The 20,356-nt window shown below is 43.8% G+C and overlaps 1 protein-coding gene across 2 annotated transcripts in view; it reads right to left on the bottom strand.

Moving 5' to 3' along the window:
• BMS1 (BMS1 ribosome biogenesis factor) overlaps positions 1-16,989 on the bottom strand; it is a 35,928-nt gene extending 18,939 nt beyond the window's left edge. For both annotated transcript variants that reach the window (XM_070433108.1, XM_070433109.1), the window contains exons 1-10: positions 16,932-16,989; positions 15,222-15,425; positions 13,656-13,846; positions 12,303-12,382; positions 8,496-8,684; positions 7,435-7,577; positions 6,619-6,740; positions 6,125-6,318; positions 5,174-5,313; positions 1,451-2,190 (exon numbers count right to left, since the gene is read on the bottom strand). In XM_070433108.1, coding sequence (XP_070289209.1) covers positions 1,451-2,190; positions 5,174-5,313; positions 6,125-6,318; positions 6,619-6,740; positions 7,435-7,577; positions 8,496-8,684; positions 12,303-12,382; positions 13,656-13,846; positions 15,222-15,397 — 1,975 coding nt within the window. In that variant the 5' untranslated portion in view covers positions 15,398-15,425; positions 16,932-16,989. The remainder of the gene's footprint in view (positions 1-1,450; positions 2,191-5,173; positions 5,314-6,124; positions 6,319-6,618; positions 6,741-7,434; positions 7,578-8,495; positions 8,685-12,302; positions 12,383-13,655; positions 13,847-15,221; positions 15,426-16,931) is intronic.
• Positions 16,990-20,356: the final 3,367 nt, after the last annotated feature.

The following is a 20,356-nucleotide window of genomic DNA, read 5'->3' as shown; positions in this document are numbered from 1 at the left end:
GGACCAGTGGCTCCTAACTGCTCACCTACCTGCCTGCCTGATCGCCCCTAACCACTCTGCCTGCCAGCCTGATCGCTTCTAACTGCCGGCCTAATCACCCCCAAATGCCCACCCGCCGGTCTGTGGGCGCTGGAGTAATGCTGGAAAACGGAAATTAGGAATTGGGAGCCATTTATTTGGAGCCAATACAGTTCGGCCTTTAGTGACTGACTTCTGGGGAGGCCGTCCTTCTCTCTGGACCTCATTCGCCCCAACTGTAAAATGGGGCTTGGATAACTGGATTCCTAGGCCCCTTCCAATGTGACAACTGAGAGTCTGCAAAAGCTCTAAGCAGCTGGTGTGGCCCAGCCCCCTGGGTGCCCAGAAAGGCCCAGGCTGGGGTCACACAGGGAAAGGCTCCAACCCCGCCCAGACCGCAATCTGAGCTTCCCGAAAAACTTTGGGTCTCCCTTTAATGGCGTGTACCCGTGATTGCACCATGGCTGGCACTTCTGTACCATGGGCCCTTACGCTCAGGCAGGGTGCACACTCCACACCCTGCGCCCGTGCTGCTGCCACCGCAGAGGCACTCATGCCTGGGGAGGCTGGGGGCTACTGAGGCACCTGCAGGCGGAGGGTGGGGGGAAGGAAGGAGGGTTTCCAACAATACCTCTGGGAGGAGGCAGCCAAGGCAGCAGCGGTGGCGGTGGTGGCTAAGGCATAGGAGGAGGTGTCCAGGCACTCCCCCTCATGTTGTCTCCCAGCCCTGTGCCCCGAAGTGTGTCCCGCATCCCGGACTGTGCAACCAGCCCTTACCTTGCAGCACCCAGCTGTCCCCCTGCTCGCTAAAGCTACTTATCCCAGGAAAGCTCGTGCGGGGCCCAGGAGCGATCCCACAGATAAAAAGTAAAACTTCGGCAGGGCTAGAGCAACTGCTGGTTGGTGCCTTTCCCCCTCCTTCCTTCCCACCATCCCCAGCCCCTCCCCTCGGTCTCCGGTGCGGTGCCCTGAGAGCTGGAAGCTGACATCAGGGGCCTGAATTCCTGACTTTGCCTGCACGCATTTTACCCTATAAGATATGGGAAGACGGGTGCCCAGGAGCTACACAGCGCTGCCTGCTGGGGGAGGGGGCATCTGCAGCGGGCAGGGGCTGTGCCAAAAGGTGGGTGCACAGCAGATATTTTATTTCCTGGAAATGAGAGGAGGGGACGTGGGGGTGCAGGGTATGTGTGCTGGCTCTGGCCCCAGCAGCCCAGTGCCGTGGCCTCCGCGGGGCTGGGGCTGGGGTCCAGACCCCCGTGGGCTTGTGTGTCCACTGGCTCTGTGGCTCCGAACGGTGCCACCATCTTTGCGGCTATGGGTACCGCCATCTTTGTCACAAAGTGATGGTTAATCTGCATATTACTCTTTTATCAGAGAGGATATGTCAGTGCCAAGTTTATAAGGGCAGTTAAATTAAATTTAGGCATACCTGAAGTTTCTGTGGAATAATTACTTGCTTCCTTGTACTCTTCTTCCTCTTTGAGTAAGTCTTCTATATCACTGGTCTCATCAGTCAAGCTCTCTGACTCCCGTTTCTGACCACTGACCACGTGAGGCTTTGGCAACTTCTTCCTAATAGGTGCTTCATTTTCTGAGTCCATTTCCTCTGTACTGAGAGAGGAGTTTCCTTCCGATTCATCTTCAGATGCAAATGCCTCTTCAGCTGTGCAATGGCCGGAATCTGAAGTCGTGAGGGCTGCTTTTTTCATTGTCTTCTCCAGATGCAAACGGTCACTCAGACCATTACTGTGTTTACTGCCTTTTTCTAAAGCCTCAGAGTCTAAAATATCCCTCTCTCCTGCACTGGAGCCCTCTTCTTCACTGCTTTCATCAGCTTCCTCTACTTCTCCGTCATCCTCTGAGCTCCTCTCCAGGTCATCATCACTGTCAGCAAATGCTGGCAAATCTATCTCGGTGTCTTCTTCCATCTCAAGTCTCTGCCGTTTGGCACCTTTGTCAGCTATATAGACTTTACCAGTCACTTCATCATCTCCTTCCTCTTCTGATTCATCACTAGAGCTATTTTCCAACCTGTCACCTTCAGACATTTCTTCATCATCTTCAGGATCACTATCCCCAGACTCATCTTCCTCGCCTCCAAAAATGGCTTTTCGACGTACTCGACCAGTTTTTAAATCCACCTGTTTTTCCTCTTTTGGCATCCACAGCCTATATTACCAAGTAAAGCAAAATAATTCAACATGTAAAACAATCTGCTAATCTAGAAATGGCAAGTCAATAAATATACAAAGCAGAAAATTCTGTCAAGGGATGGTTTTAAATGACATAGCACAGAAAGGAATGATTTAATAAGTACTATAATATTTAATAAGCAAACTCATACGCAGTTCCCTAACAACACTTAAAAAAGAAAAAGACTAATTTTAGGGAAAAACTGTTCAAAATGGAAGCGAGAACTCAATAGATCTTTTAGAAGACTAATCACTTCCAAGCTTGAACCAGATGATCCTTAGAAAAATGGCTAACTACAGGTCCAAGGCAGGGAAAGTACAAAGTAGCCTGGAACATCCTGCTGTGTCAGCAGCCAGGAAGTGCTCAAAGAGCAAAAGAAATGTGCCAAAATGACATGAGACAGGCTAAAAGGACAACATAGGCACAGAAAGAACAATGATTGTAACAGGATAGTAACAAATGAAATAAACAAAAATGTCCATGGTCAAGGATACTAAAATAAAGGGGTAGAAATGAAAGCTCCTTGCTAAAGCATGCCAGCTAACAAATTAAGAACATCACCATTTTGCCCTGGCCGGCTGGCTTGGTTGATTGGGGCATAGTCCCATACACCAAAAGGTTGCAGGTTTGATCCCTGATGGGGCAGGTATAGGAGGCAACTGATAGATGTTTCTCTCACATCAATGTCTCTTTCTCTCTCAATGAAAAATATATCCTTGGATGAGGATTAAAAAAGAAAGAAAGAAAGAAAAAATATTGCCATTTTGAAATCAACAATGCAATACTTGATAAAGAATCATCATCAAGACACTAAATCCAGTCCTGGCCAGTGTGGCTCACTTGGGTGTCATCCATGCACTGAAAGGTTGCCAGTTCAATTCCCAGTCAGGGCACATGCTGGGGTTGCAGGGTCCACCCCCAGTAGGGGATGTGCAGAAGGCAGCCAATCAATATTTTTTTTTTCCTCTCTCTCCCACGCTCCCTTACTCTCTCCCTAAAAATCAATAAAAAATCTTTAAAAAAAAAATACTAAATTCACGAGATAAAATAAAAACTTAGGAAGCTACTTAATGTAGTTTATAGAAAATTGTGGAAAAATACTAAAAATTGTACTAAGAGAGATTATATAAGTTAAATATACCAATAACAAAGTGATGACTATATAAAAAGACTATAGAAAAAAGAAATGTTCACAATATAGACACAGAAATTTTATGATTATGACTGTAACTATGTTAAAGTGTCCATGTAGACAAGGATGACCAAAATACTTAAAAATGAAAATAGCTAATAACACTTACCATAATAGGGACCGTTAATACTTGTTATCTGCATCATGCTAAATAGTTTATGTATACTATCGAATTTAATAATCATTACTATTATGAGATTATAAAATTGAAGCTTAGAGATGTTTTCCCCAAATAGAACTATTGCACTCAACTACCATGCTATACCATCTGCTAGTTAAGAGGCAGATGATTTTTTTTTCTTCATTAGTATTTATTTATAACTAGAGGCCCAATGCACGAAATTTGTGCAAGGGGCTTGGCCCTCGCAGCCACGGCGGCTTGTCTCGGCCCTCACAATCCCGGCTTCGTCCGGAAGGTCATTTGGTTGTCCAGTCTAATAAGCATATTATGCTTTTATTATAGACTAGAGGCTCGATGCATGAAATTCGTGCATGGCGGGGGAGGGGTGTCCCTCAGCCCGGCCTGCACCCTCTTGCAATCTGGGACCCCTTGGGGAATGCCCGACTGCCAGTTCTAAACCGGCAGTCAGACATCCCTCTCCTAATCCGGGACCGCTGGCTCCTAACTGCTCACCTGCCTACCTGCCTGATCACCCCTAACTGCCTCTGCCTGCCTGCCTGATCACCCCTAACCACTCGCCTGACTGCCTAATTGCCCCTAACCGCCTCTGCCTCGGCCCCTGCCACCGCAGCTTGATCTGGGACATCCGGAATGATGTCTGGAAGGTCATTCAGCTATCCGGTCTAGTTAGCATATATGCTTTTACTAGAGGCCCGGTGCATGAAAATTCATGCACTGGAGGTAGGGGGTCCCTCAGCCCAGCCTGCCTCCTCTCACAGTCTGGGAGCCCTCAGGGGCGGGAGGTGATCCGGCAATCAGGGGAAGGTGACGCCCCATCACACCTCTGCTGCTGCCACTGCTGGCAGCGCAAACCTCGGGCGGCCCTGGGCGGCTAAGCAGCCATCATCCAAGGCTTGCCTGCGCCTTGGGCCGGCCCTGGGTGGCTGGGGGCTGAGGGGACTGGATGCTGCCATCTTGTGGCTGTGGGCGCCGCCATCTTTGAAGGTGTGGCAGTCAATTAGCATATTCCATCCTTATTGGCTGTGGGCGTCGCCATCTTTGCGAAGGTGTGAGGGTCAATTAGCATATTCCTTCTTTATTAGATAGAATTACTATAGATAAGCTATAAACTAGATAATCTCAATCATTTTCAGAATGATTTTTATTGAGTCACAAATTACTTCAATAAAACTATGTACAAGGTATACAAATTCCCAACCCAGACTGAAAATAATTTGTATAAGCCACACATTAGTGGAAATCACCCCACAAGAGATACTACAACACAATGTAAGTAACACCTTCAGAGACAAAAATGTGTGGCTTCTGGACAGCCATGTGCACAAGCTCCCTGACTCTGCTTGCTCCACTATTTTGAAGCAATCTATGGAAAATGTTTTGTGATAGTTGAGGAATATTCTGGGTCTGTTAAAAACAGAATTCTCCATATTGTTTTAAGAAATGCCATGTAATGTGACCTAGGGGAAGAGCTCTCAGAAACATATGCACATACAAAGCAAAGCAAAGCAAAGCAAAATGCCATGCAATGAACCACACCAAAATGTGTCCTGATAGGTTATGGGTGATAGAATCTTCTGTAGTATAATTTTTTTTTTTAATTAAAAATAGAAAAATAGCAAACTTACCCTTGATTATCTATATCCTCTGACCCCAGTGGTTTGGAATCAGAAAAAAGTGTCACTCTACTTGAAGCCATCTTGGCATCAATAGTGGAATGGGTGGAAATGAGACTCTGGACCAGTTCATGGGTGGGCCTTGCCTCGTCCTGCCAAGGTGACCAAGAAAGGGAAAATGAGGAATGCACAAGGACTGTGAAGAGAGACACACTGGCTTCAATTACTTTCTCAAAATTACCCTAAACACAGCTCCTGAAAACCCTTCTTCCTGCCTCAAAAAGAAAAGAAAATTCTTATAACAAAGCCTAGTTGAATTCTGTCCTCATTAAACTTTTTCAAAGTTCGCAGAGTACATAACCTGATAACCTAAATATTTTGCTAGAAAAACCTTACGTGCTGAAGCTACAGAATGTACTCACTTTAGCCCAATTAAATCCCATTTCAGAACAGTAAAAGAAAAATGAGGTGTATGCACACAATGAAATACCACACAATTGTCTACAGACAGAAATAGCTCTACAAATATTAACAGGGAACAACAGAATCACATATTCTTAAGTGCCAAATCTTGTAAAAGCATTTATAGTTAGATACCATATAACAATATTACTTCTCTTTCTCTCTCTCACACACAGATACATTATAGTATTTACAGTTAATATATAATAATCTAAATAAACATTTTATATTGAGAGAGAAAACCAAAGACCAAAGAGCTGGAGCTAGAAAACACACTGATTTTATATAAGGAGAGATGGAAGTCAGGCACCTCGCTGCTTACAGTGCTCATGTTGGGAGATGTGGGATCCTTTGAATCTTGCAGCAGGGAGGTACAGGGGACATGCCTTTTACTTTCTGCTGAATGCGGTTAAATATTCTGCATATTTACAATAGGCATTATCATAAATATGAATACAGATTACAAAGCTCCAATTATATTATGCCTGTGACTGCCCTCACCGATTCCTGGAAGCCGTGGCTGCCACCAAGGTCGACATAGACAGCATCTTTATCATACAGCACACCGCCAACTCCAGAGAGAGGTGCATAAACCAACTTCTCCTTTTCATTTAAGCAGCGCTTCTTTTGCTGTTCAGGAAGGGCACAGGGGTCTGGTAGGAAACTGATGTCACTCACAGCAAAATCTCCTACACCTGGAAGAGAGACAGGAAAATGGCTTCAGCTGACAAATCTCCCAACTGTCAGCAGGAATGGCCGTCAGAAGGCTTCAACCACAACAAGGGCATCCCCGACACTGGCACTGTGTCTCTCCAGCTAACAACAGAGCAGAGGAGACTTGGCAACTCAGTGTTTGCCGGCCAAGCAGACCTGAATTACTCTTAAAGCCTCCAGCAAGGTGGCTCTACCTTGTTTGGCCAATTTGAAGTTTTCCTCAGAAGTGAAGTCATATAAGAAATTCTATAAATACAGTACATCTTACAACGAAAGAATACCTGGCATGTGAATTTGGCTTTTATTTTTCATATGTGCTCCTCTTAAATAACCATAAAGAGACACCTTTCGGTCACACTTGGCATTCGTTCGGATATCTTCTGGGTTTGTCAAATCTTCCATCCTAGAAAAATAAAACCCAATCACATGGCAGAAATGAATGTCAGAGTTCGTGTACCGCCCACACCCCCCGCCTTCACATGTCAATAATTCAACACCCTCACTAGTTCACTCATCATGTTTAGAAAAGTATAGAAAATACAGAAATAAGGAAGCACAGTTCACCATCTACCAGAGGAAAAGAAGCAAACACATGATTGCACCTTAGGCTCTATGAACTATACATTCCTTAAGTAAGACCCCAGAAACGGGGAATGCATGTCCCTGGGGTCAGGGAAGGAAGAGGATTAAACTTGGATCTGGGGTTTTTTAGTGTGAGTTGGGTTCTGGCAGGTGGAATAAGGGTACCGCAGGCTAAGAAAACAATATGAAAAAAAAAGCATAAAGGAAGGAAAACACAGGACACACCTGAGTGACTAGAGCACCAACTTAAGGTTGGAAAAGCAGGATGGAGCCACATCCTGCAGCCTTAAATGCTTCAAAATCCTCACAATTTTCTAAACATTTCATACTTTATTCCCAAAGCCACAGCATCTTTATGTAATAATACAAAAATAAGTAGATATTTTCCATCAACCACATTTCTCCCTCCACTATTCACAAAGAAACACAAAATAAGCTCTATTACTGTTTTTTTTCTGACTTCCTTAGCTTTGAAATATCTGGGCAAGGAAGAAAAAATGACATTCACTTTTTACCTGTCTGCCAGGATATAAGGGTGAGATGTCTGCCATGTCAGAGGCCTAAACTTCATAACTGTAATAAAACGGCCCAGATTGTGAATTTCTTGGTTTTGATATTCTCCATGTACCATTCCAGAAAGGTAGAACAGCTTGGCACCCTAAACATAAAGAAAAAAGAAATTAAATTTCAACTAAATTCCTGTCGATAGTGCACTAAAATAAAGGCCTCTAAATAAGCAGCAAGGCTCTTAGCAAACAACGGTGCCAATGCTTCCGGAACCTCTCCAGCCTCTCAGGAACCATCTTGTTAGGGCTTCGTAAGGACAGACTGCAAATACATTTACTTTCAAGACTTCTCTGCAGTCCAGCAGTGGCACCTGTCTGGAGTACTGCAGTGAGGCTCCTGGGCACAAAACATCCTGAGACCAATGGGCCGCATCAGTGTGAGGGGAGGGAGGGGCAGTATGTGTGCACTTGCTCTTGGCCCTGTCACTACGAGAACCTTTGGACACACTCTATAAAGTCACAAATCCAAACCACTTAGAACAGTGGTTCTCAAACTTCCTAATGCCGCGACCCTTTAATACAGTTCCTCATGTTGTGGTGACCCCCAACCATAAAATTATTTTCATTGCTACTTCATAACTGTAATTTTGCTACTGTTATGAATCGTAATGTAAATACCTGATATGCAGGATGTATTTTCATTGTTACAAATTGAACATAATTAAAGCATAGTGATTAATCACACACACAAAAAAATGTAATTATATATGTGTTTTCTGATGGTCTTAGGCGATGTAAAAGGGTCGTTTGACCCCCAAAGGGGTCTCGACCCACAGGCTGAGAACCGCTGACTTAGAACCAGACCCTGCCTGGTGCTGGGGGACAGAGACAAATGAGACACACTAAGAGTCTGTCCAGAATAAAGACTACCTCGAGGAAGTATGCCAGGGACTATCAACAGATATATAGGAGGTGAGTCCTGTAGAGATGCTTGTGAAGATCTCCCAACTCATGCAGTCTATTTCGAAAGGATTACAGGGTTAGTATTCAATAACTAATTATCTACCTACCGGGTAGACTTCTGTCCAGAACCTGTGCTTCAATCGCTTCTTCGCCTTCTTCAGTTGCTTATTATACTTGAAGGAATCTAGATGAGTGAGAACGCCCATAATTTTAGGAAAGCCGTGTACTTGACAGATGTTTAGAAACTCAAATGTTTCCATTTCAAACCCGAAGCTGGCATCTATGAGCATCAGAACCTAAAAACAGAAGACAATTTCTCAAGGAAACTACCCAAAACAGACCATCAGAAAACTAAGGCCTATGGGCCAAATCCCAGCCAGCACCTATTTCACAACTAAAGTTTTACTGGAATACAGCCATGTTAATTCATTTATGTATTGCCTATACCTACTTTTTTTTTTTTAACTCTAACCCAAAGTATTCCCTCCATTGATTTCTAGAGAGAGTGGGAGGAGGGGGAGAGAGAGAGAAACATCAACATGGAGACACACTGACTGGTTGCCTTCCACATGTGCCCCTACTGGGGCTGGGGGACCTGCAACCAAGGTACGTGCCTTTGACCAGGAATCGAACCCAAGACCCTTTGGTCTGTGGGCCTACGCTCTAACCACTGAGCACGGCCAGGACTCTACACCTGCTTTTAAGCTACAACTGCAAAGTTAAGTAGTTGCAACAGAAACTATGACCCACAAAGCCTATCTGGCCCTTTACTGAAAATGTGCAACTCCGCAACTCCTGCTCTAGACTAAATCAAATGAGTATTTAGGAATAACCATGATAGAGAAAAAAAAAACATCTTTTGATTTGCTCTAAAAGGTAAACATGAGACAACATCTACCAAGATATAAACTTCCACGTCAGGAATTTTGATGTCTGAGAAATAACTCAGAAAAGGCTGCATCTACTTTAGTCCTTATCTGAAAAAGTTCTTACTTCAAGAAATAAACTGTTTGGCAAGGTGTTTTTAAGCCAATAACAGGTCTCTCTAACAAAGAAGCCAAATCTTTGACATCCAAAAACTGGGAGAAAATGATAATAAATGAAAAATATAAAAAATGTAGAGAAAACTAAATATTTGTTTCAATTTTCTCATATGGAAAACAAGTCTTTTGTTGGGAAGAATGTAGTAGAAAAGCTCTATCTTATATATTAATTTGTAACATGCAATTGCTCAGAAACTAAAAAAAGAAGGCTACCAGTTTAGAATGGAGTCAAAGATAGTAAAATTATAAATGGTAATCTATAAAAGATAAGCAGGTAAGACCAATTTTTAAAATTTATGACCCTTCATATAATTTCAGAGTTGATTCCTAGAGACTTCTAGTTTTAAGATATTACATCTCTGTCATCATCTTTTTATAGATAATTAGAAATAATTTTTAGCCTGTCAGTGTGGCTCAGTAGTTGAGTGTCAACCCATGAACCAGGAGGTCAGTTTGATTCCTGATTGGGGCACATGCCCAGTGGCGGCCTCAATCCCCAGTAGGGGGCATACAAGAGGCGGCAGATAGACGATTCTGTGTCATCATTGATGTTTCTGGCTCTCTCCCCGTCCTTTCCTCTGAAAATCAATAAAAACATTTTAAAAATATAATAATTTTTAAATACAGAAAAACTTATCTGATTAAATTATGGAACATTCATAATCCTGAACCACAAGCTACATGAAGGTGGGCTGCTGAGCATTGTGAGAAAGTATAGCTGCTGCTGCAGAGCACAGGCTGAGCAGCACACAGAGCTGTCCAACGACACTGGAGCAGGCTGAAGGGGAGCGGGCTGGCGGTGGTATCCCCATATCCCACTTGACAACATGGAGTGACAAGGGGCAAGCAATTAGTTGTATGATCAGAAAAACTGGTGGCAAACACAATCTTTGTCTTAGTTACAACCTCTGCCAACTGAAGATAAATGAAACCTGCATTCCTCCTACAGTGCACACACATGTGCATGCAAACACAAATCTGTGTATTATGTATGCCTGCTGTGACTGAAGGCTTTATAACAACCCAGAGCAGAGCAATCAACAAAAGCCAGGTTAAATAAATACGGTACACACAATGGAATACTTAGTAAGGTTGAGCTTATTTACTTCCAAGAAATGCTAAGTGAAAAAAAAAACAAAGCACCTGAGTATAATAAACACCGTGTGCTTCAAAAAGGTTATACGTGTATGTATAGACCAGCGGTGGGGAAACTACGGCCCGCGGGCCGGATCCGGCCCGTTTGAAATGAATAAAACTAAAAAAAAAAAAAGACCGTACCCTTTTATGTAATGATGTTTACTTTGAATTTATATTAGTTCACACAAACACTCCATCCATGCTTTTGTTCCGGCCTCCGGTCCAGTTTAAGAACCCATTGTGGCCCTTGAGTCAAAAAGCTTGCCCAACCCTGGTATAGACATATCTGGAAGGATGCTGCTTTGAGGGAAACTGAGAGAAGCAAGGAAACAGAAAACAAACATTGTTTGCACCCTGTATTACAGTTTGAATATTTTACCAAATTGATGTGTTCCTTTTTAAACCTTAAAAAAATGTATATGAAAGGCTTCTTAATATGTATATGCTTTTAAAATTAGGACTTGGGCCTGGCCAGCGTGGTTCAGTGGTTGAGTATCGACCTGTGAACCAGGAGGTCACGGTTCAATTCCTGGTCAGGGAACATGCCCAGGTTATGGGCTCCATCCCGAGTGTGAGGTGTGCTGGTCAATTATTCTCTCTCATCACAGGTTTCTATCTCTCACTCCCTCTCCCTCTCCCTCTCCCTCTCCCTCTCCCTGCCTCTCTGAAATCAATAAAAATATATTTTAAAAAATTAATTAAATAAAATTAGGGCTTGGAATATTTTACATAAAAGAGAAACTGACTCATACATTAAGCTTTCAATCATTTCATATATGTAAGATTTAATAAGTTTATACTATTTTGTGTTGACAATAACATTTTTATTAATGGTAGCATTACATGTTGAAAATTTGAATAGTATTTAGCTTTCTGATATTAAAATGGGATAGCCATAACATCATATTAAATTATTTTTTATTTTAGAGGATTTCCTGGGCCAAAAAATAAAATCTGTAGCTCTTTCACCAAACAGCTATCCAGAAAGTTGAATAAAAAAAAACCCCAAAACACCAAGGTATCTATTACCCCACATTTTCTAATCAATATGGCTTAATTTTTTTCTTTTTGGCTTTATTTTTGCACAGTAACATCTCTGTAAATGCAATCGAGGCTGCACAATTTCCACATGCTGAGTACTGTAGAGATTTTTTATTTTCAACTCTGACAACTTCTCATGGGCAAGCCACCTATTTGTTTTATCATAATCATTTAGGACAGAGGTTCTGGCACCATCTAAGAGTAGAGTTCCCACCCTCTGACAAATCATTTAACTTCTGGGAGTCTTGATTCCATCACAGTTGGAGATAATACCTATTTACCTCTAGGGCATACTGGGGGGTTAGATGAGCTGAACTTGTAGAAAGCCGTTAGCACAATGCCCACTAAGGGTCCAAGAAATGGACCGTTACTACTGTTTCATGTACATACTTATGCATGTATGTATACATGTATATATGTATCTTAATGAGCTTTTATTAGCTATGTTGATTAAAGGTTTTCTTTGTCCTGTGATTTACTTTTAGATTTTAGAATACATTTCATTGTGCACATTCCAGTTTTATTATAACAAAAATTATTATGACCATCATCATCAAATACATCTACTGCACCCCTCATAACACTCGTCACTTCCTTAATAATTATAATCCTTTCTTCCCTTCAACATGGGATAAATAACCCATCACACGGCTCTAAGTCCCCATCAGAAACCCACTGCCCACACTAACTTACCAAATCTGCTACTTTAGCCAGGTCAATCATCATGTTAATGTCACATCCACATTCAATAATGGTGAGTCTGCGCTTTTTACCTATAAGTGAAAAGATGAAAATTGTACTTTAAAAAAAATATATCCATTAACGTTAATTAACATTTTTAACTGCATTCAGTAAAGCACCATATACACTTATAAGGAATATGCCAGAAATTCATTTTTATAGGAGAAAATTGATAAAATCTATTTCATCTTGGTTTTCTTGCTATGTTCTCTAATTTTAAAATATCACAAGACTACTCATGAATAAGGTGCTCAAACAGGTAAAATTCCGACTAGAATGGGCAGACAAGTGGACTTCATGATGACCCTGATCCTGTTCAGTAGTGGCCAGCGCTTCTACCTCTAACAAAGCTTCCCGTGTTCCCACTACAGCTAAAAAAATCCTCAAACCTAATACAACAGAATGTTTGTGAACAATCATCATTTCTAAAATAAGTCTAAAGAAGTCATCACCATAACAAAAATGTCTTAAAGAGAAGCCTCAGTCCAACTATAGTTGTCCTTTGAACAATTAGGGGGTTAGGGACGCCAACCCTTGTGCAGTAGAAAATCGCATATAATCTTTGACTCCCCCAAAACTTGAGTCGTCCCTTGGTAAACACAGGGGTTGGTTCCAGGATCCCTGTGGATATCAAAAGCCAAAGGCTCAACTCCCTTACATAAAATGGCTCATAACAATCATAGAGTTGGCCTTCGCATATGCAGATTCCCAACCACGGATGAAAAAATACTCTTTTTGATCCATAGTTGCTTGACTCTGCAGATGTGAAACCTAGGGATACAAAAAGCCAACTGTACATTTATTTAAAAAAGAAAATCCAGATAGAAGTGGACCCGTGCTTATTATTGCTAAATGAGAAAGTCCAGGCTCTACCACTGTCATTTTGGGAATTTGTTTCATCTTCCCTCAAATTTAGAAAGGTCACCATCTTCCAAAGCAGATAAATCTCACAGGAAAGAGAGGAAAACTCCCTTACTGCCACAAGAATGGGAAGTACTTGCTATCTGTTAAATGAAGGTGCTCACCAGGACCAAGCCAGCCTGCCCAGGCCAGCCCCGCCTTTCAGAGGAGCATCCCTAGCAAACCCACACTGCAGTCAGAACAAGGTATACATGTGCGTCATTATTACCTCGTGGAACTTATCTTTTTCTGAAGTTACAGCCAACTTAGTAAAACTTATAAGAGGTAATATGAAGTGACAGTATTAATTCCGCATTTACCAGTAAAAAAAAAAGTTCAACAAGGACATGCATGCTTCTCAGACGACAACACCTGCCATGTGTGTCTGGGGTCGCACCCGCCTACCTGACACAATTGTTACAGGGCCTCTGATCTCTGTGAGCTTCTGCCTGGTGAAGTTCCGAATGAGGCACTGAATCAAAGTGCTCTTGCCAACTTTCGGAGGCCCCATCACCACCACCACTATTGGTGGAGGCTCTAGTGGAGTTCGATCAACCACTGGAATATGGTGCTTTTTTGTCTTCAAATCCTGAGTCCTATTTGTTAAAAAATAAATAAATAAATTCATTTTCAAAATATAAAAGGCAGTATCCCTATATGTAAAGATTTTAAAGAGAGCAGAACAGACAATACATAGGTATAATTAACTTGTTAACTCCTGGCTCAAATCCAAATAACCACTTCAGTAAATATAAAAACAGATGGACTTCAACAGTACAGAATGTTGAAAACTATACAAACCTTAAATCTGATTGCTTTATTAGTTGATTACAGTAATTTAAAGAGAAAAAAAAAAGCAAACATAGAGGCAGTATATCATAATGAATAAGAGCAGAGGCTATAGAGTTAAATTTGGCTCCTTTACTGGAAGAATATAATTCACTAATGTTTAGCCCAGCCAGTATGGCTCAATGGTTGAACCAGAAGGTCACTGGTTCCATTCCTGGTCAGGGCACATGCCTGGGTTGCGGGCTACATCCCCAGTGGGGGGTGTAAAGGAGGCAGCTGATTAATGCTTCTCTCTCATCATTGATGTTTCTACCTCTCTCCCTTCCTCTCTGAAATCAATAAAAATACTTTTAAAAAAATAATGTCTAACCCAGCTGGCATGGCTGAGTGGTTGAGCACAGACCTATAAACCAGAGGTCACAGCTCAATTCCCAGTCAGGGCACATGCCCAGGTTGTGGGCTTGATCCCCAGTAGGGGGTGTGCAGGAGGCAGCCAATCAATGATTCCCTCTTATCATTGATGTTTCTCTCTCTCTCTCTCTCTCTCTCTCTCCCTCCCTCCCTCCCTCCTTCCCTCTCCCTCCCTGAAATCAATAAAAAAAAAATAATGTTTATAGTACATTGCTTGGCCTATAAGGATTCATTAAATAGTTATTTAATATTATATATTTCAACTATATAAAACACATCTAAAAAAACCCCACAAGCACACCTATTATCAGAGATATTATTTAAAGTTTAAGAACAAATTCTATTAAAAAACTCATGGTTTTTCTTGGGCAAAAAAAGGCAATCAGTATAATCGCTGGAGGCAAGGCAGCTTGCCTCTTATGCCTTAGTAAAAGAAATATGGCATGCATCTCCATGTCCTTCAGAGCTGAACAGACTCATGAATTCAAACATCATCTGGAGAGACTCCTACTGTTTAAAAAGAAAAAAATGAGCCCAGCCAGTGTGGCTCCATGGTCAAGTATCAACCTATGAACTGGGAGGTCACAATTCGATTCCTGGTCAGCACACATGCCAGGGTTGTGGGCTCCATCCCCAGTGGGGAGTGTGCAGGAGAGAGCTGATCTATGATTCTCTCTCATCATTAGTATCCCTTCCTCTCTGAAATCAATAAAAATATATTATTTACAGAAAAAAATGAAAGAATCACTAGAAGAATCTAGCTAAACATACCTGTGAAAGGATCGAGCCATCCGCACAGCAGACTGGACTGCAAAAGCTTTGGGGTTTCTCTTCCGGGCATCTTCCTCATCTCCAAGTTGGAGGTCTTGCAAATGCCGTTTCTTTTTCTTCTCAGCTTTGGGCCCGCTGTTTTTCTTTCTGTGTTTCTTCTGGTCCTTGGTCTCCATAGTGACTTTTTACCAATTCACAAGTTACCTACATTGAATGAGGTGGGGGTGGAGGAAACATTTTACAATCTACACGGCACCCAGGGAAAAACAGTAAATTTATTTCTTTAAAAAAAAGACATATATGTTCACCCAAGAAGGGTAGGAACTACTTAATATGCCAAATTTCACTGCTCTGCTATAAATTAGATTAGTTACCTCTGCTTAGATTACTCTCTATTCATCTTAAGTTTCTGCATTAGCATTGTCCATTTCTGCAACGATGGAAACATTCTATAGCTATTTTTAACACAGTAGTCACTAGCCACTGTGGCTAATGAACTTACAATGTACCAAGTGAAACCGAGAAATTGACATTTTATTTTAATTAATTCCATTCTAAATTTAAATAGTCATATTTTACTAGAATATTTGGACAGCTCAGCTCTAAATAGCAACTGGACTAATAAAATGGCTTCCAAACAAACTATTTTAAGGTATTTTATTTTAAAAAAATCAAAGCATTTTAATAACACCCCAACATGACAGCAGTATTACTTTTAGTTTGATACTGTAAAACTCTTTAATTATAATAATTACCTACATACACTTAAAAAATAGCAATATGTACTCGTGTGAGATATGACTGGTTGTGGATGATGCCTGGAGACCACACAGATTTGCAGAAACCCTTGGGATTCCTGAGCATCCCAGAAATTCATGGCCCATAAACTGGGAACCACTGGATTAAGTTTTGTTGTTTGTTTTTAGGGAAAGCAGGCTGCATACTATAGCACATGGTTAACAAAAAAGGGGAGTGGGGCAATCAAGTCATCCAATGAAACTGCGATAACTTCAGTTCAATAAATACACGCGTCTGCCTATGATGTGCTCGGCACGGTGCAGGGAGATGGCTGCAGTTATGATCTGACTAGTGGGCGGAATTCAAACCAATGTCTTCAGGGCCAGGCAGTAAGGGCCCCATCAGACGGCTGCACTGCAGGAGGGCAGTCCGATTCCCCCCCTCTCACCGGCGGAATAGAAAGTCCGCACATACCAGCATAATGTCAAGAAATGCTAATGGGAGTTAGGGGAGCTGGGTTCTAGGAGCGCTTTGAAACTAAACAGCTGTGTGTTTCAGGACATCCTTTTTCTGCTCAACGGTATCTTGGTTCCGAACTTGTATGCACTTGATGCCTTTATCCTCTTGGGATGCCGGTTAGGTGGGGAGAGGGGAAACACTTTTTGGAATTAAATGACGTGGCTCGGGTCTGTCACCGGCCGGGATTACGCCGCACTGGAACGCCCGCCAGCTCTCCCTGCCCCTCTCCCCGGGTCCCGGCTCCCCACGCGCATTCCTTAGCCACGCCCCCAACGACCAAGGAGCACGTCTCCGGAAGGTACGGAAGATGCCTGCCCGGCGCCTCAGGTTCTCCCCGGGGGCAGACTGCCCGAGACCGAACGCGGGCCTTCCCGTGCGCTCGGCTCGCGAAGCTCCCGGACCCCAGCCCTGGAGACCCAGCCGCCGCCGCCTCCCCCAGCCCGCAGCGCTCACCGAGCTCACAGGTGCTCCTGCTCAGCCCCGCGTGGACCACGCCGGAACCGGAAAGGCGTCCTACGCCCTTACTCCACCCGCCGGCGGGAAACAAGGCGGGGGCCGAAGAAAGGGACCGGAGGAGGGACGATTTTCCGGGGAGAGCCGCTAGGAAGACTTGTGATTAGCTAGTGGAGGCGCCCCGCCCCGGGGATCCCACCGCGGGGACTGCAGCCGTCAGTTACAGCTACCCTTCTGGGTTGGGAGTCGCTGTGGCTCGACCGCTTGCTCAGGAACAGCAGACTCAGGGCAGGGACAGACTGCCCACGTAAAATGCTCGTCCTTCCTCTGACCCCGGGAAAGGACTTTCCGTGGGAGAACGCAGCCTCTTGCCGCTTTCTTCTAGCACAGGTTTGCCCATTCCACCCGAGGGACTGCTGCGGGTTCATGAGCCCATCTCGGGTGAGCTGGATGCCTTTGCCTACAGAGTTTGTATCTCCCTCTGGTCTTGGAGGTTTTCTTTTCAATATCCTACCAGTGCCACCCCGCCACCCCTACCCCCCAGGGCTCAGTTCTGCCTCATAAAACCAGGCATACTAGTAACTGAGACCCCCTGCCCTCGATGCCCTTCACAGCGAGCTCGAGTTCTCCCTCGGTGCCCACAGGCATTCGCTCTGCATCACTACACGCTGCTGTGCCAGGGAGGCTGCCCTCCAGGGCACACACTTCCTCCTCTGTGAAAGCTCATAATTTTGTAGCTTTAACACTAACCCTCATACTTCCCGGAGATTTCAGTATACAGGTGGGTAATCCTTCTAGCATCCACTTGGCTCCGTGTGTCCCACTCTTGCCTTCTAACTTGGCGCAGCCTCAGTGCCCCTGTGATCACACCCTAGAGCTTGTCTAAGGTCTGCAACCCCTGAAGCGTCCCACTCCGACAACCACTTCCGATGTTTCTAAGTTATTCCCTCTAATGCCCCAAACCAAAACTCCTGCAACCCTACCAGTCTCTCCAACCCACCTCTTACCACCTTCCTCCCTTGATGAGTTCGCCCTCCCTAGTAAGCTAGCTTGAACTCCATGGTCAGCCTTTATGAGGAGCTTCTTGCGTCCTTTTTAACTCCCTCATCTCCCTGTCACATCATATCTGCTTGGTAAAATGAGAACCCTGGAGAAACCCTATTCTCCGTCTCCATACTGCAGCAGTGCAGCTAAACACGCCAGAGGAGAACACAGAGCCATCCTGACTGCCCTCCCTTCAACAGTTCCAACATTGCTTGGTCTCTGCCATTCTCCCAAATGAGGATCTCAGGCCTCTCTTCTCTCTTCAGTCCTTCCCACCTCCTTCCCCCTCCATCCTACTTCACTAAGAAAATGGAAGTGGAGACTCCCACCGCTGCAGACTTCTACCACCATATCCACCAGTGCCCCCCTCTGTTCCCTGCCCGTTACTGTAGATGCGCTACCTGTGTCCACCTAAACTAATCCTGCACCTGAGTGCTGGATCCTGTTACCTCCAGGGCGTCACTCCAGCCAGTCTGTTCCCTCCTCAACACCATCAGTTTTTACTAGAGTATTCCCCTGATCGTACAACCTGCAGTTATTTCATCTTCAAATGAACTCCTCTTGACCCTATTTCCTATACCTTTTCTCCATGTTTCTTTGTAGCAGAATTTCACAAAAGAATTGTCAGTATTTTCTCTGGTTCCTCTCCTATTCTCTTAGATTCGCTTTGCTCTCAGAACACCCTCTACTAGTACAGTCCTGGGTTTTCCTTCTCAATCGCCTTTGTTTGTTCTTCCACTCCCACCTGACCAGCTGTCCACTGGGTGCACTGACTCTAAAGCCTCTTGGGAGGTGCAAGGTCAGCCACCACCTGTGCCCTGCCTGGGGCCACCCGGCACAAGCTGCACAGTGATCTGCAGATGGCTGCTACTTAAGCTGGGCTTGCAGGTGCCCAGGAGAGTCCAAGGTGGGAACCAAGGCTGGCTGCCATTAGTGCCAGGCCTGGGGCCTCGTGGTGAGAGGTATGAGGCATGCCAAGGCTAGATGCTGCGTGTTTGCAATTTGTGAACCTTTAAGAGATTTTCAGGAAAGTCCGCCACAGGAGCTAAGAAAGGCAGTTTGTATAGAAAAGCCACTGGAAACAACTTGGGTGGCCCACAGTTTGGGTGAGGCAGGGTCTCAGGGGATCAACAGGGAGGGGCAAACAGTGTGAGCCAGGTTGATGGAGACTCAGAGATGGCCCCTCTCTTCGGGCTCGTCAAGGGCACTAGTGCCTCTGCCAGCACTTTTGTCCGACAGAAAGCTGCCCCTCCAGCTCTTGCCCAAATGCTGGAAAATTCAGTTCCTCCCCATATGTCCCTTGTGCCTTTCGAGCTGCTGCCCCAGTGCTAGAGCTCAGAGGGAGCAAGTCTGAGTCAGTACAAAGGCCCTTTAAGAGGAAGTGCTTGGAACTCCAGCAGCCTCAGTCCCTCTCAGCTCCCATCTCCCTCAGTCACCTACCCCCACTGTTTTTTTAAGCCAGAAGTTATGGGTTTTTTCTCTTCCTGCCACTGAAACCCTGGGCTGGGGGGATCTAGTGTGGGGTAGGATTCCTCACTCCTCAGGGGGGTCCTCTACAGCCAAGATATACCTTCTGATTTTTATCTGGCACATGTGGGTGTGGGACCAGCTCATTCCATATCTCCACCCCTCCTACCAGTCTCAGTGTGGCTTCTTTAAATCCCTAGTTGTAGGACTTCCATTCAGCTAGACTTCAGGCAGTTCTGAATAATGCTTGTTCTGTAATTTATTTATTATTTTTTTTAAAATATTTTTTATTGATTTTTTACAGAGAGGAAGGGAGAGAGAGAGTTAGAAACATTGATGAGAGAGAAACATCAATCAGCTGCCTCCTGCACACCCCCTACTGGGGATGTGCCGGCAACCAACGTACATGCCCTTGACTGGAATCGAACCTGGGACCTTTCAGTCCGCAGGCTGATGCTCTACCCACTGAGCCAAACCGGTTTCGGCCATTTATTTTAATTTTATGTGGTTGTGGGAGGATTCGAGTAACTGCATTTACCTACACCATCATCTTGACCAGAAGTCTGTTAATTTTTTTGTACATGTCTTACTTAAGTTTTGTTGAGTTCTGTGGTTCTTTATATACTCTGAATACAAGTCCTGTGATGGAAAGGGATTTGCAAGTATATTTTCAAATCTGGCTTTTTATTTTCTTCACAATATCTTTTTTTTCTGCTAAAGTTACCAACTTTTTAAATAGATTGTGCTTTTGGTGTCATGTCCTAGAATTCTTGGACCAATCCCAGATCAGGAAAAATACTCCCTCTGCTTTCCTCTAAAAAGTTTATAGTGTTACATTTTACATTTAGATCAATGATCCATTTTGAGTTACCTTCTGTATAATGAGAGGTTTTCGTTGAGGTTCAGTTTTTTTT

This window comes from Myotis yumanensis, unplaced genomic scaffold, assembly GCF_028538775.1.
Source record: "Myotis yumanensis isolate MYYU_CA2020_CCGP unplaced genomic scaffold, mMyoYum1.0.hap1 SCAF_13, whole genome shotgun sequence".
Classification (NCBI taxonomy): Eukaryota; Metazoa; Chordata; class Mammalia; order Chiroptera; family Vespertilionidae; genus Myotis; species Myotis yumanensis.
This window is presented reverse-complemented; position numbering and strand designations above follow the sequence as displayed.